The 15,843-nt window shown below is 39.1% G+C and overlaps 1 protein-coding gene and 1 non-coding gene across 12 annotated transcripts in view; one reads left to right on the top strand and one right to left on the bottom strand.

Annotated features, from left to right (window-relative positions):
* Positions 1-15,843, top strand: part of LOC135272024 (fibrous sheath-interacting protein 2-like) — a 49,987-nt gene that overhangs the window by 21,885 nt on the left and 12,259 nt on the right. For 7 of the 11 annotated variants that reach the window (XR_010340128.1, XM_064370141.1, XM_064370142.1 and 4 more), the window contains 3 exons: positions 2,271-2,328; positions 5,836-5,872; positions 14,979-15,078. Coding sequence is in view for 10 of the 11 variants with exons in the window: in XM_064370141.1 (XP_064226211.1) it covers positions 2,271-2,328; positions 5,836-5,872; positions 14,979-15,078 (195 nt within the window). In the remaining variant the exon portion in view is untranslated. The other 4 variants (XM_064370146.1, XM_064370147.1, XM_064370148.1 and 1 more) reach the window with 4 other exon arrangements.
* Positions 11,071-11,177, bottom strand: LOC135272050 (U6 spliceosomal RNA). Its single transcript, XR_010340156.1, has one exon. It is a non-coding gene; the product is annotated as a U6 spliceosomal RNA (small nuclear RNA).

Genomic DNA, 15,843 nt, shown 5'->3' with positions numbered 1-15,843 from the left:
ATTAGAATACCATATTGTATTTATTATATTATTTTTAATTATATGATGATTACTATATTATTAATGTAATGGTCAGGATAATATTATATTACATATTATACATGATATTTATAATTTGTTTTATGATTCTTGCATATTTGTTCATGGGGGATTTGGAAAAATTTGTAATTTATTATAATATCTGTAATGATATTTTGTATCAAGTGATTCTGATGTAAATGTATGAGATAGAAAATGTTCACTCTTCTTTAATTTTTTGGAAGGGTTGTGTAGAATTAGCATAATTTCTTGCTTAAATATTTAGCACAATTCAGAGGAGAAGTCTCTTGAGTCTGGAGCTTTTTTGTGGAAAAGTTTAAACTTCCTCCTTAATTTCTTTGCTACAGGGCTCTTAAATTCTCATATGCAGTTTGAAGGGCAATAGTTTCTGTGGATTTGAAACTCGAGGGTATAGAAAACAGTATCTGTGATTATGAGTTCTTAGGAAATGCTTTTATCTTCTCCTCCTCCTTCTCCATCCATGGCCACAAGCGAAGGCATAATTTGTCTGCTTCCTCTCTGGTATGATTTTTTTTTTTTTTCTTGTAGATGACTAATTGACAATGTAGCTCTTTGGAATCCTATACAGATGGTCCCTGACTTACAGTGGTTAGACTTATGATTTTTCAATGTTAGGATGTGTGAAAGCAATAAACATGCAATAGACACTGTATTTTAAGTACCCATACAACCATTCTGTTTTTCCCCTTTCAGTATAGCATTCAATAAATTACATAAGATACTCAACACTTTATTATAATGTAGGCTTTGTGTTAGCTGATTTTGTCCAACTGTAAGCTAATGTAAGTGTTCAGAACAAATTTAAAGTAGGCTAACCTAAGCTGTTATGTTCAGCAGATTAGGTGTATTCAATGCATTTCCAGCTTAACATATTTTTAACTTATGATGTTAACGTTTATTGTGATGTCAACCCCATTTTAAGTCAAGAAGCATCTGCATGTTTTTAGGAGCTGTTAGTTTTAATTCCCCATCTTTTGGGGGCCCAAAGTCTTGTTTTAAATGCTCTGACCAGACAATACATTTCCAGATGTGGCCAATGTCCCTAGAGCAGGTATCAGCTTCAGCATTTGTTTATCACTATAGATTTGTGTTCTCACAATTGTTTTACCTTCAGAAAGTTCTACTATCTCTTTGAAAGTTTAGCTATTTTTTAGCAGTATGACTTTAATGCTCTATACTGAATTCTAGGCAAAATGAAAGACACTTGTTTAGCATATTGCTGGAAACCACAGAAGAGTTTTTTTGTATTAAAAATAGTTTTATCTTCACATTTAACTTTCAGATATGTACACTCTTAATCTCAGTCCATTTCTCTCTAAAATTGCTGAGTTCATGTCCTTTGTAGGGACATGGATGAAACCAGAAACCATCATTCTCAGCAAACTGACACAAGAACAGAAAACCAAACACTGCATGTTCTCACACATAAGTGGGTGTTGAACAATGAGAACACATAGGCACAGGAAGAGGAACATCACAGACCAGGGTCTTGGGAGTGGGGGGCTAGGGGAGGAATAGCAGGGGGTTGGAGAATTGGGGAGGTATAGCATTAGGAGAAATACCTAATGTAGATGATGGGGCAATGGATGTAGCAAACCACCAACATGGCATGTGTATAGCTATGTAACAAACCTGCACAGTCTGCACATGTACCCCAGAACTTAAAAGTATAATGAAAACATTTAAAAAATAAAATAAAATAAAATTGATCACACATCAATTATTTTATTTTATATAATAATCAGGTGTACACAAGAATTAACATAACTAATCCATAGCATGATGAGTTTTATAATATAAACATGTTTAGAGTGCTTTGAGAGCACTGGGAAAGGTATTTATTCAGGTAGTTTTCAAGGAAGACTTTCAAGAGTTGACATAAGCTGAATGAGAGCTAAAAGAAATTGCAAAACCATTGGCCAGAGAGGCATGAGAAACATGATATATTTAGGGAACGGCGATATATTCTGTCTCTGGACCATAGCATATATATGAAAGACTAGTCAGAGAAGACACTAGAGAGGTAGAAAAGGACATCAGATCTTATAGTACAGGTTCTTGCTAAGAATTTTGGACTTCACTGTGGAGAGTCTCTGAAAGCTTATAAACAAGGTAGTAACAACAGAAAATAAATACCTACTAGAGGATTAACATTAGCAAGTTGCTGAGGACGGATACAAACTATATAATTTTCTTTTTCTGATAAATAGGACCTCAGGCTCAGGCTACAGACCTGGGAATAGTTTCTTCTCCTCTTATCACCAATATGTAAGTATCTAAGGAATTATGTGTAATCATAAATAAAAATTTTAATGATTACATAAGAGTGCTGCTCATAAGCAAATGATTACATGGAATCCTCAATTTTTGTAGTTCTACTTGGATTTAGTGAAATTTATAGTCTTTTGCAGACTTTCAGCACTAGCTTAAGTTGTAGACAAACTGAATCTTTGTCCTTCCCTTTCTTTATCTCCATATCTCCTCTGTAGTTCTATAATCCACCTATTGTCAGGGTCTCCATGCCACTTTGAAGTGTATCTTCATCATAGCTTTCTTCAGGTAATTTCTCATAATCTGTATTTATTTCTTTGCCTTTCTTTTCTTTGAAATAGCTACCATTCCTTATGCTTTTTGAGACTATTGGCTTTCTAATACTGGTAATATAGTTTACTCTATAGTATTAATGACTTAATCAGTTATCCCCCACCCTAAAGGGTATTTTGCAGATTAATACAAAATAATAATCTCTAATAGTAGAATAGTAGAAGAGATATTTGTTAAGCCCAGGGACTTTTCACTCCTCAAACCTTAGTGACCACCTATTTTGTTGATGTTTATATCTGTTTTTCTCAACTCAAGAAAAGAGAGAGAGGAAAACATGAATCTAAGTAATAGCAATGAGTTATTTTACACCCATGCCACAATATTTTTAAAAAATCAGCAAGACAAATGAAGTCTAGGAAAGACTTTACAAACCCCAAATTCCCATGAAGATGATTGAGTAAATTAAGTTGTGAGTGATGGCAAATGACCTTGACATGTTCAGACCAGCCTTCTTGAAATAATAATTTTTACCTTAAGACAGATAAATACCAGTTTGTTTGACTTATTGAGTATTCATATGATACATAACACAGTAAGAGATGCAGAAGGAAGGACACTGACTTGTCTAGTTCAAAGCAATAAAACTTGATGACCGTATGTAGACTACATGTAAAATAACATTGCTTATTTTATTTATTGGATGCATACATTTTTATTTACTGGAAATATAAATACATACCTCTTTACAGAAAAGGTTATAAGAGGCTCATAATATAGTTGTAAAAAGTGCATTTTTATCTTCTTCAACACAGGAATGTAGAACTACAAAAATCACTTGAATATTCCATAGCAAGCGTTTTGGATATTCTTTCCTTATAAATCTTAGCTTGGTGAAAAATAAAAAACTCTTTATCTTACCTGGAGCTTCTTACCTCTTCTCCAAAAGCATACACAGAGATCCAAATAAAGAGTAAAGACACATATGTCACACTCCTCTTGTTCAGGTTTAACTCCGAGTTTTATAGGAGTTTGCTGTGGAAGTCTCACATCTATTCCATCATTTCTTTCTCTTCTCTCACTTATTGCTTAGTTTTCTTGTTTCTGTTCAGTTGTTTAATGTTACAAAAGATTTATAAAATAGAGATGAAAATTCAGTACCAAAGGAATGAAAATAAAGAAAATATAACAGCGGTGGGAGTAAAGTTGCAATAATTCAGCATTGCACTTAGGTGATGAGTAAGCGTGTATTACAGGGAAGGTATAAGGAGTAACAGAGTGAAGACAGCAATAAATCTATTATCCTGAAGACTGTGGTTAAAACTTGTAGTTTATTTATTGGCTAACAGTCTGATGGTTTTTAGTGCAAGTATAATGGTCAAATTAGCATACATAATGAGTAAGTTTGACAATGATATATAGGAAAGATTGAAAGAAAGAAACTCAGAATCAGTTATCAAAGTCCATTAGTGGCATGCACAAAGGCTTCATTTGCCATTAGAGAGAAGTAGGCACAATCCAAAAGACTTTAGATGGGGATTTATTTATCAAACGTTTATTGAGAACCTACTATGTGGTTCTATATACCAAACTATAATGCTAGATCTTAGGCAGGTACCAAGATAAAACCATGTTTCTATGATTTCAGGGTATTATCTTTGAAGGATATTATGAAGCTGAAGCGAGGGGATAAAAATAAGACAAATTAAAACACCAAAACCTATTGCTATTACCTAGGCTCACTGTTTTTCCTAAATAAGTGCTCTCTGGAACGCTGCAAGTCTTTGATTAATTCTCTAGAGTTCCAGAAACTATAATTCTGGTCATTTTTCTTTTGCCATTTACTCATTATTTTTTTTGGAGGAATGAATATCTGAGATACTTACTCTGCCATTTCTGCTGATGCCATGCTTTATCCGGTTAATAAAATTGTTTTCTAATAGTCATTAATAAAGCTTTTTCAGTTTTCAGATTAAATTTACATGTAGGCCTTTGTACTTTGGTTCTGTGTTGCATGCTTTTGGAGCAGAAAGTCTATTGGGAACTGGTATCAATGAATACATAGAACTCCTTGAGTTATGTTTTATGCCAACGATATAACATGAAGAAAACAGAAAAATGAATCTGAATGCATTAGGTTGCAGAATATCTAAGAGAAAAACCTGTGGAAAGTTGGGTTGACCTAAGAAACCAGATCCTAGAAAAACAAATGAGGGCAAATGATAGAGAACATATCACTGACATCAGCTTCCATGCTCCTAGTTGCATACTGCAAAAAGGTACTAGTCTAAGGATAGACTGTTGTCACAAAACCCATTTTATGAACTGGACCCAGTGAAGTTTTTTTTTCCTGCCAAAATATAGGACGTAGTTTTCAGTCTGCCTATTTCTTAAAATTGAATTATAAACTTTGGGGAAAATGTAAATTTAATCATGTGGAGTACAGGCCTAAAAGGAGTGTACTTAAGAAAGTAGAAAGAAAAAAGAAACAGTTCAAATCAGCAAAAGTGTAAGAAAATAAATCAGACTTCAGTTTTAGAACTTGTTTTAATAAATATTTATTTTATTTTCTATTATGTTTATGATTGAGCTATACTTTTTTTTGGAATTCAGAATATTTTTATTTCATTAGTGTGTGATGGTAAATGTAATAACACATAATAGAATATTGTCATAAACAGAAAAGGAATGCATCTAAACTGGTATTAAATATAGCTAGATATCCATGATTTTAACCCATAGTTATTGAATAATCATTCACTATTTTCTTCCTGCCATGGAATATGGGGAGGGAATGGTAGAACTATAGCATTTCAAAGAGTAAATAAATGACAATCAGAAAGTTCTGGTCAGATGCCTTGCTGCTCTATCAGACCTTTTAACAGTCAGAAGAAACTCAACTGCCCCCTCCCTGCAAATCCTATATCCTTTTTCAGAGAAACCAAAGTGGGCATGGCTAAGGTGTGTTAAAAGAACAAAGATCAGAGAGGTACATTGTTTATGCTGTAGCTATAAGTCTGTTCCCATGAGTAATAAAGTACATTTCTAAAACTAGAGGCCAATCTAGGGAAAAAGTAAAATAGAAGGATTGGAAAAAATGGTATATTCTTCATTTTGAATTTCTATAGAAAAACTCTTAGATACAACAAAATGATTCAATGATCAGAAATTTTAGAAAAAAGTTTTATAAATTCTTGACTCTATAATAAACAAATGATCAACCTTTCTCTACAGGAAAAAGAACTCGCTGCAGAATTCCTTTCAAGAAAAAGTATGTATCATAAAATCCACTGACAAAACAACATATTAGTCTTACCTTCTGATACATCATAATAGAATATATTGTGTTAACTAGAAAACTAGGAGTCATCCATTGATATTTGTTGGTCTTCTTCTTCGTTCTTTTTTCTTCTTTGAAGTTCCTTTTCAGTTAATTCTTATACTTTTCTGTGGTCCAAAGTTGTTATCAAAAATAATATTAGGCCTTCAAGATGAGGTCTCATGGGTATAGAATGGTAAAATATTAAGGGATCTAGCCATCACAGGAAGAGAATGAAATAGCACAAGCCTATTCTATCATGGGAAGCTATATCGATATGCCCTTCCAGATCTTGTTGGTGAACTCAGTAGTAGATGAGTTGAGATGCTTGGATCTGTCTTTAGCAGTTTTGTGAAAAGGGACCTCATCACCTATCAGCTGAGACTTGGAACAGGCAAAGATAAGGTAGTATATTTTTATGAGACCTAATTTGGATCTAGACTGAACACACAGGAAAGAGAAAGCACTTGTGGAACAATACATATTCTGGCACACTATTTAACATGGCCACTTGCTCAATTCATAGAATATGCAGCAAATACGAAAGCTTTGACCCAAGGGAATATTTTTCAGTTTAATGTTGTAACAGAAAGAAAGTGAAAACTGGGATTTCATCTGTCATATTTCACTACAAAGAAAACTTTAGAAATAGATGCCTCTTTTATATATTAAGGTTGGAATCGCTTTGCCACAACTAGCCTAAGAGTAATAATGTAGGTTATTGTTTATCATCTCTTGTAATAAGAAAAATGACATATATTGAATGTCTTAGTTTATAATTTATATGTGTTGTAGTTGATTTAGAATAATTATCTTCTCTGTAAATATTTAGGTTTTATTCTTAAATATTTGATTTAGAGTGTATTTATTTAAGACAAGTATTTTATAACAGACTGTCATCTTAAAATATGTGTCATAACCACTAACCCATTGCTTATACAATAAGTTAAAAATATTGGGGGTATATTTGGGGATTACAGCTGAATAAAATGGCCTTTCCTCAGATGCTCCTCAAATGCTTTGAAATGGGCCGTGAGGGAGTGTGGCATATACATGTTAACTTTTCTTTGAATATTTCTCTGAAATATGAATCACTTCAGAGTAATTTAGACAATATTTTGGGTGTGAGCAGCCTAGTTACAGGAATCTTATTTACACAAAGATTTACATGTCAGCCTTCTAAGCTTTGCTGCCAATTACTTGTGTTTACAGCCTGTATGCTTTAAGAGTTTTAACAATTTGAAAACAGAGTACTACTTTATTATAAGTAAGAGTTTTGTAAGCACAAAATACATTTGCAGTTGGTAAGTAGAGGTTTATAGAACTCTACAGATGCATTTGTTTCTACCCATGGTCCAGTACAAATCTATGACAGCACCATTGGTCACTAAGGAAATGGTTATTCAAACCTGGTTCTTAGTTCCAGCTCAGTAATAGTCTAACTTTCTTAATCTGGCTCAGCCCTCCCTACTCTTTGATTCCCAAATCTAGCTTGGCTTTTATGTTCTATCTAAATTAATATGTTACCTTACTTTATTATCTGTTCTCAGCTTTCCTATCTAAGGCAATTTGTATTTACACTTGTTTGTTAGGTAAAAAGTTCATCAATCTATATAAAGCATGAGCTTTTATTTTTACCTATCAAATAATTCTTAATAATTAACTTTAGTCATTGCTATATATATATAGACTACAGGCTCACCCTTTCAGCAGGGACTGGAAGAGAGAATGATTTGTGCTCCTTCCCCATATCTCAGTTAGACAGATGCTTCTGAAAGCAACCAAATATTTTGGCTGCATCTGTTTTGAGAAATATTTTATTACAAATATTTAATGATCTTAAAAATCAGCTGGATCATAAAGATTATACATTTTCTTTCCAAAATATTTGCACGCTATGTGCCTATACAACAATTTGGTAATTTTTTTAAACAAAAAATCATTTATCCTGATAATAAATGCCAAGAGAAAAAGAAACTTCTGAGAGACTGTGAATAAAATAAATCTTAAACACTCACAAAAAAATACTTCAGTGTAGTGCAGAATAAACAAACTAGAAATTCATCTGAAATTCTAAATTTCTAATCTTTTTTTTTTTTTTTTTTTTTTTTAACTATTTTCTTCCATAAACCATATTGGTATTCCACCTATACATTGCTTGATATAAAAATTCGATGTTACCTGCTGTCTTCAAAACATAGAGTAAATTGTTACATGACTTTGTTTTCATCCCTGCTTACTTCATTTCTAGGCAACTTGTGAAGAACCAAATATTATAATTCAGGATAACTTTCTTTTCACCTTTGGATCAGGATAGTAACTAAGACAAAAATTAGCACATTTAGTTTTTCTTATCAATTAGTTGCTTAAGCTTTTTATTTGCCTTTTATAAAGTGTCTTTTAATAAAAATATTGAAAAATTTTAGAAGCTTCTGCATGTCGATAGATGAGACTATTTGGGGAGCATCCCCAGATGAGACTATTTGGGGAGCCTTCATTTTCAAATGTACTTCTTTGGTGCAGTGTTGTTTATTTGAAGCATTCGACATTTGAAACTTCAGTGAGATTTTGCCATTTCTGTGCATGTGTCCTTATAGTAGAACGATTTCGTAGAGATTTCGCCCACTTTTGAATGGGCTTGTTTGTTTTTGTCTTGTAAATCTGTTTTAGTTCTTTGTAGATTCTGGATATCAGCCCTCTGTCAGATGGGTAGATTGCAAAAATTGTTTCCCATTCTGTTGGTTGCCGATTCACTCTAATGACTATTTCTCTTGCTGTGCAGAAGCTGTGAAGTTTGATTAGGTCCCATTTGTCTATTTTGGCTTTTGTTGCCAATGCTTTTGGTGTGTTGGTCATGAAGTCCTTGCCTATGCTTATGTCCTGAATGGTTTTGCCTAGGTTTTCTTCTTGGGTTTTTATGGTGTTAGGCCTTATGTTTAAGTCTTTAATCCATCTGGAGTTAATCTTAGTGTAAGGTGTCAGGGAGGGGTCCAGTTTCTGCTTTCTGCTTTCTGCACATCGCTAGCCAGTTTTCCCAAGACCATTTATTAAACAGGGACTCCTTTCCCCATTGCTTGTTTTTGTGAGGTTTGTCAAAGATCAGATGGTTGTAGATGTGTGGCGTCGCCTCCGAGGCCTCTGTTCTGTTCCCTTGGTCTATATCTCTGTTTTGGGAAAATCAGTGTTCGAAATAAATTGTAGAATATGTTTAGTTTCTCCTTTTGTATAAAAATAGAGCACGCTTTGCAAAACCCATAGCGAAATAACATTTTGAGAAACTAAAAACAAAAAGGATATACGTATGTGTGAAAGTAAATATTTATACACAGTCTGCGAAATGTGAGTGTAAGCACTTGTAAATATCTAGAAGAGTACACAAGGACAGGGAGGGGTGCTGAGAGGAGGTACGGGGCAGGGACAGAGGGACTTCCCTGTGCCACACTGTTTGAATTCTGAAGGGTACATACACACCCTCATTGACCTGTGCTACCGGCCTCTGGCTAAAGAGGGCGCTGTAGCCACCAAAGTCTTGTGTATAAATCAAGCCTCTCAGTAAGCCTGCGCGGCTAGGCCCTCACAACCGATATGCCTAATAGCGAGATGCCGGAGCTCTGCGTGGCTGGCTTCCGAGTCTCTTTCGGTCTCGGGTCTTATCCTGTTAATAGCACTGAGGGTGGCGGACTTGCGCTTTTGGCCGGCTTGGCATTGGGTACGTGGCTTTCGGGACCCACATGAGCCAATGGCACCATCCCCGCAGTGGCTGGGGCCTGGGACGCGGCTCTCCTGGACACTCCTCGGTGCAGAAGAAGAGCGGAAACCACATTCCTAAAAGGTAATATGTCTTGGTCCCTTGGCATGGCCTTTCCAGCTCGTGGCTTCTGGGCGTGGACTTCATCTGTTGTGGTCTCTGCATCTCACTTTTGCTGTTGCAAGCTTGGCTTGTCCGCCCCTTGCTTTGAGGCTTTGACCCTCTTCGCCGCCTGCTGTAGCTGAAAGGGGGAATGTCTGTGATGTCCTGTGATTTCTCCTTATTCTTGTAAAAGTGAGGTTCTGGGCCGGGCGCGGTGGCTCAAGCCTGTAATCCCAGCACTTTGGGAGGCCGAGGCGGGTGGATCACGAGGTCAAGAGATCGAGACCATCCTGGTCAACATGCTGAAAGCCTGTCTGTATTAAAAATAGAAAAAATTAGCTGGCCATGGTGGTGCGTGCCTATAATCCCAGCTACTCAGGAGACTGAGGCAGTAGAATTGCCTGAACCCAGGAGGCAGAGGTTGTGGTGAGCCGAGATCACGCTATTGCACTCCAGCCTGGGTAACAAGAGCGAAACTCCTTCTCAGAAAAAGAAAAAAAAAATCTTCCGGGCGCGGTGTCTCATGCCTGTATTTCCAGCTACTCCGGAGGCTGAGGCAGGAGAATTGCTTGAACCCAGGAGGTGGAGTTTCCATTTAGGGGAGATCGTGCCATTGCACTCCAGCATTGGTAACAAGAGGGAAACTTCGTCTCAAAAAAAAAAAAAGAAAAAGAAAGAAATCATCCGGGCGCGATGGTTCACGCCTATAATTCCATATACTCAAAAGGCTGAGGCAGGAGAATTATTTGAACCCAGGAGGCGGTGGTTGCGGAGAGCCGAGATCGCGCCATTGCACTGCAGCCTGGGTAACAAGAGCGAAACCCTTCTCAAAAAAAAAAAAAAAAAAATCTTCCGGGCGCGGTGAGTCACGCCTGTAATTCCAGCTACTCTGGAGGCTGAGGCAGGAGAGTTGCTTGAACCCAGGAGGTGGAGGGTACGGTGTGCCGAGATCGCGCCACTCCACTCCAGCCTGGGTAATAAGAGTAAAGCACCTTCTGAAAAAAAAATAATAATAATAAATTAGAGAGATCATTGTCTACAATTGTCAAAACGAAGTTCTGGATAAATCTCCCCTGACCGGCCTTTTCATGAGATACAGTTTCCCTCTTTTCACCCAGGCCGGAGCGCAATGCTCTGATCTTGGCTCATTGCAACTCTGCCGCCTTGGTTGAAGCAATTCTCCTGTCTCAGGCTCCCAAGTAGCTGGGTTTACAGGTGTCCACCACCGTGTCCAGCTAATTTTCTTTTTTTTTAACTTAAAATTTAAATTTATTTTTATTTGATTTTTAAGAACAACAAAGAAAATATGGAACGCTTCATGAATTTGCATGTCATCCTTGCGCAGGGGCCATGCTAATCTTCTCTGTATCATTCCAACCTTAGTGTATGTGCTGCAGAAGCCAGCACATACCCAGGTAATTTTTTAATTTATTTTATTTTATTATTATTATTATTATTATTTTACAAAGAATGGGTTTCACTATGTTGTTAAGGCTAGTCTTGAACCTCTGGCCTCATGATCCTTCCACCACAGTATTCCAAAGTGCCAGGATTACACGTGTGGGCCACCGTGACCAACTAAATTTTTGTGTGTTTTTTTTTTTTTTTTTAAAGACGAGGTTTCACCATGTTGGTCAGGCTGGTCTTGAACTCCCGACCTCAGGTGATTCGCCTGCCTTGACCTCCAAAGAGTTTGGATTACAGGCCTGAGTCACTAGGCCTGGCCAATTTTTTATTTTTATTAGAGACCAGTTTTCACCACGTTGTCCGGCCGGTTTGAACCCCTGACATCAGGTGATCCACCCGCCTGTGCCTCACAAAGTGCTGGGATTATAGGCAAGAGCCTCCATGCCCAGCCCTGTAAATCTTCTAATCTACAAACCTTCTCAAAAAGTCAGATTCTGGCCCGGCGCAGTGTGTCATGCCTGTAATCCCAACACTTTGGGAGGCAGAGACAGGTGGATCACGAGGTCAGCCGTTCAAGGCCAGCCTGACCAACATGGTGAAAGCCTGTCTCTCCTAAAATACAAAAATTAGCCAGATATGATGGTGTGCGTCTGTAATCCCAGCTACTCAGGAGGGTGAGGCAGGAGGATCGCTTGAACCCGGACGGCGGAGTTTGCAGTGAGCCGAGATCATGCCACTGCACTCCAGCCTGGGTGACAGAGCAAGAGTCTGTCTCAAAAAAAGGAAGATTATATTTGTTTATTTTTTTTTTTACGGAAATGATCTTGCTCTGTCCCTCAGACTGGAGTGCAGTGGTGCAATGGTAGCTTACTGCAGCCTCCCACTTCTAGGTCTTAAGCAATCTTCCCACCTCAGCTTCCTGAGTAGCTAGGACTACAGGTGCACAGCACCACACCCAGTTAAAATTTCCTTGAGATGGGATCTTGTTCTGACACCTGGCTGGTTTCAAACTCCTAGCCTCAAACGATGTTCCTTTCTCGGTCTCCCAAAATGCTGGGATTTCAGGGGTGAGCCACTGTGCCCAGTGTAAACTTTATTATTTAATTATTTCTTTTTTTATTTACTTCGGAGACAGAGTTTTGTTCTTGTTGCCTAGGCTGCAGTACGGTTTCAGGATCTTGGCTCACTGCAAACTCTGCCTCCCCAGTTCAAATGATTCTCTTCCCTCAGCCTCCTGAGGAGCTGAGATTACAGGTCCTCGCCACCATGCTCAACAAACTTTTTTGTATTTTTAGAAGAGATGGGTTTCATCATGTTGGCCAGGCTACTTTCGAACTGCGGACCTCAGGTGTTCCACTCACCTCAGTCTTCCAAAGTCCATGTATAATGGGCGTGAGCCGTCACACCCAGCCTTAACTTTATTTATTTTTTAATTTATTTATTATTATTCTTTAAAGACGGGGTTTCACCGTGTTGGTCAGGCTGGTCTTGATCCCACAACCTCAGGTGTTCCGCCCACCTTGGTCTCCAAAGTGCTTGGATAAACGGCATGAGTCACCATGCCCGGCCAACTTTATTTTTAAAAATCAGAGATATTGGACTGGATGCCGGGGCTCAAGCCGAAGCCCAGGGCGGCGGCGGCAGAGGGCGGGGCGGCGGCGGCGGCGGCGGCGGAGGGCGGCGGCGGCGGCGGCGGCGGCGGTTGGCGGCGAAGGGCTGGGCGGCGGTGGGGGCGGTGGCGGCGAAGGGCTGGGCGGGGCGGCGGCGGCGATTGGCGGCTGCGGCCCTGGAGGCGGCATCGCCCCCTGCCTGGTCTCCTCAGCGCAGCTGGCCGCCGACCAGGGCAAAGGCCGAGGCTACTGGGGCGGAGCGGTGGGCCGGGCGGCTGCGAAGTCGGCGGTGGCTGGCGTGGGCGTGGAAGCGACCGCCATGGCGTTCTAAAACCTAGCCACCCAAACCACAAACATTTAGGATCTCACAGTTTTTGCATCTTAGGAGTCTAGACACAGCCCAGCGTGAGCCACGCCCCTCCCCCTCAGGTGGCCACTGCCTTTGTGAGGTCACTGCTTTTGTGAGGCCGCTGCCTTTGTGGACTGCTGGGGGTAGAGGCTGCAGTCAGTCGTGAGGCCCTGGCTGTACCTGGTTGGGTCCAGATAGAGGGGGGGGTGGAGGCTGCAGTCCATCCTGAGGCCCTGGCTGTTCCTGGTTGGGTCCAGACAGAGGGGCAATCGCGTGGGAGAGGAGAAGACTGGAGGGGCTTGTGCCGACCATGGAGCACAAACAGCAGTGCGAGTGCAAAGACGTGAGTGGCCGCAAGCCAGGCGGCATTTTTCTCTGGTGGTCACAGGCATGGTGGGGAACGGGGGCAGGGATTGCCACTCAAGCAAGGGTCGCGAGGGTCGCGATGCTCCCAACTGTCCCGCTTCAGGAGGCTGCCCTGTTGTGGCACCCGGGGGCAGTGGCGGTGACTCAGACTGTACCGGCCGCAACTGGCAGGTGCGGGACGCCAGGGGAACTGGTGGCCCGGGAAGTGGGAGGACTTCAGGAGGCCCTGAACCCTGCCTGACTGTGTGATTCTTCTGTGTCTTTCGTTGGAGTGGAAGTATTGATCTACTTATTTTATAAGTCATACTCCCCTGTTTCTTTATACCTAGTGTTCTTTTATTGGATGCCAGATATAAATTTTACTTTGTATACTGAATATTTTTATGTCCTTATAAATATTATTTAGAATTTTTGGATGTAGATAATTTATTTGGAAACAATTTGATTATACAGGTCTTGCCTTTTATGATTTGCTGGTGGGGCCAGAGCCATGTTTAATCTGGGGCTAGTTGTTCCCTGCTACTGAGTTAAAACCCATCTTAGTTCTCTACTCAAAGCCTTATGACTTATGAAGTTTTTCCAGTGTAGCTTTACAGTGAAATATTTCTAGTGGGAATAGGCATATTTTTTACACCTAGGTAGGTTCCAGTGACTGTTTTCCCCAGTCCTTTAGGAAGGTCTTTACTGTAGTCTTGGGTAGTTGTTTTACATGTGCTAATCTATTTCTTGCTAAAAGTTTTGCTCTTGTTACCCAGGCTGGAGTGCAATGGCGTGATCTTGGCTCACCGCATCCTCTGCCTCCTGGGTTCAGGCAATTCTCCTGCCTCAGCCTCCTGAATAGCTGGGATTACAGACATGCACCACCATGCCCAGCTAATTTTTTTTATTTTTAGTAGAGACAGGGTTTCCCCATGTTGACCAGGATGGTCTCGATCTCTTGACCTCATGATCCACCCGCCTCGGCCTCCCAAAGTGCTGGGATTACAGGCATGAGCCACCACGCCCACCTCTGGGTTTTTTTTCTTTTTTTTCTATATGCATTTATCTTCTTTCTAGTACATTCAACAGTAGCCAAGATATTCACAAAGGGTAATCACATTTAATGTACTATATTATGTTTATGTCTGGTAGACCTGAATGATATTTGGGTAAGCCCTCAGGAATCTTCCAATTGAAGATGATTGAGAAATTACTTTAGCTCACCAGGGCAGCCATGGATATGATACTCTATCTGATCAGAAACTGGATTAGTCCTCTGACGATGTGTAGAAAGGCAAATTGCTTGTGTATTAAATGTATTCTTTGTGTTTGATCACAAGGGAAATTTACCCTTTGTTATTCTCTTATTTTTGTAACATTACAAGTCAAGACAGGACTGATAATCCATTTTTAATATATTGTGACATTTTAAATAAATTGTTTTACATTTCTAATGACAAGTTAATATTAACCAATACATTTTCTTTAATATTGCAGAAACAACACGTTCTTAAAAAAAAAGGGGCTGATTTACAAAAAATACAAGCTACCGGTGTCAAAAGAAACAAAACGGGGAAAAAGACGTTGAAGCATGAAGGTAAAGATGGAACACATGGTGAATGTGAGAACATTAAAAGATGATGTAGCTAAGTAGGAAATGCTTATCTACCTAAATATCCTTTTGTAATCCTCTGTGTATTTACACTTGTTACTCCTTTTGTGCCAGACACTGTTCTAGGCATTTCTGTATTACAGTTCAAGTTGAAAAGTAGGCACATATGTAACAATTATAACAAATTATAACAATCTCATCAGTTGGCTCAGGGGACAGGCTTGCCTGTACTGTAGTTCCAACCAACCTCCCTATATTTAAAATAACTACTGAAATGATACAAACTTGTACCTAAGATAACTGCTCTTATATAGCAACATTGTGTTCTATTATACTGCCAACCAGTAAGAAAGGGTGAAGGTAGAGAATTAGGGAAAAAAAGAAGGAACAAATAAATGAAGAGAGAAAAAATGAAGTAAGTTTACAAGGAGAAATGGCTTTGCTATGCCCAGTCTCTACCAGTTTCCTTTATTTATAACATTATGAAATTACAATGGTTTTTTTCTCTTCTGATATTAGCTACAATTTCATGGCCAGAATGCAGAACTGTAGACTTGATTTAACTATCTTTGATTGTGTATGATCAGGAAAGAAGCTGATTATTTTCCATGCAGCTTCATCATAGTATCCCATGAAACCCATTTCGAGGTCAGAGCTTTCCTGTGTCACTGCAGTAGATTAGCAACTAGCCTTTGTTGACTTTTTTTTACCTGCCTCAGATCCATTTTGTACTGTTGCTTGTTATGCTTA

The sequence above is a fragment of the Aotus nancymaae genome, unplaced genomic scaffold, assembly GCF_030222135.1.
Source record: "Aotus nancymaae isolate 86718 unplaced genomic scaffold, 86718_ANA_hifiasm-v0.15.2.pri h1tg000102l, whole genome shotgun sequence".
NCBI lineage: Eukaryota > Metazoa > Chordata > Mammalia > Primates > Aotidae > Aotus > Aotus nancymaae.
This window is presented reverse-complemented; position numbering and strand designations above follow the sequence as displayed.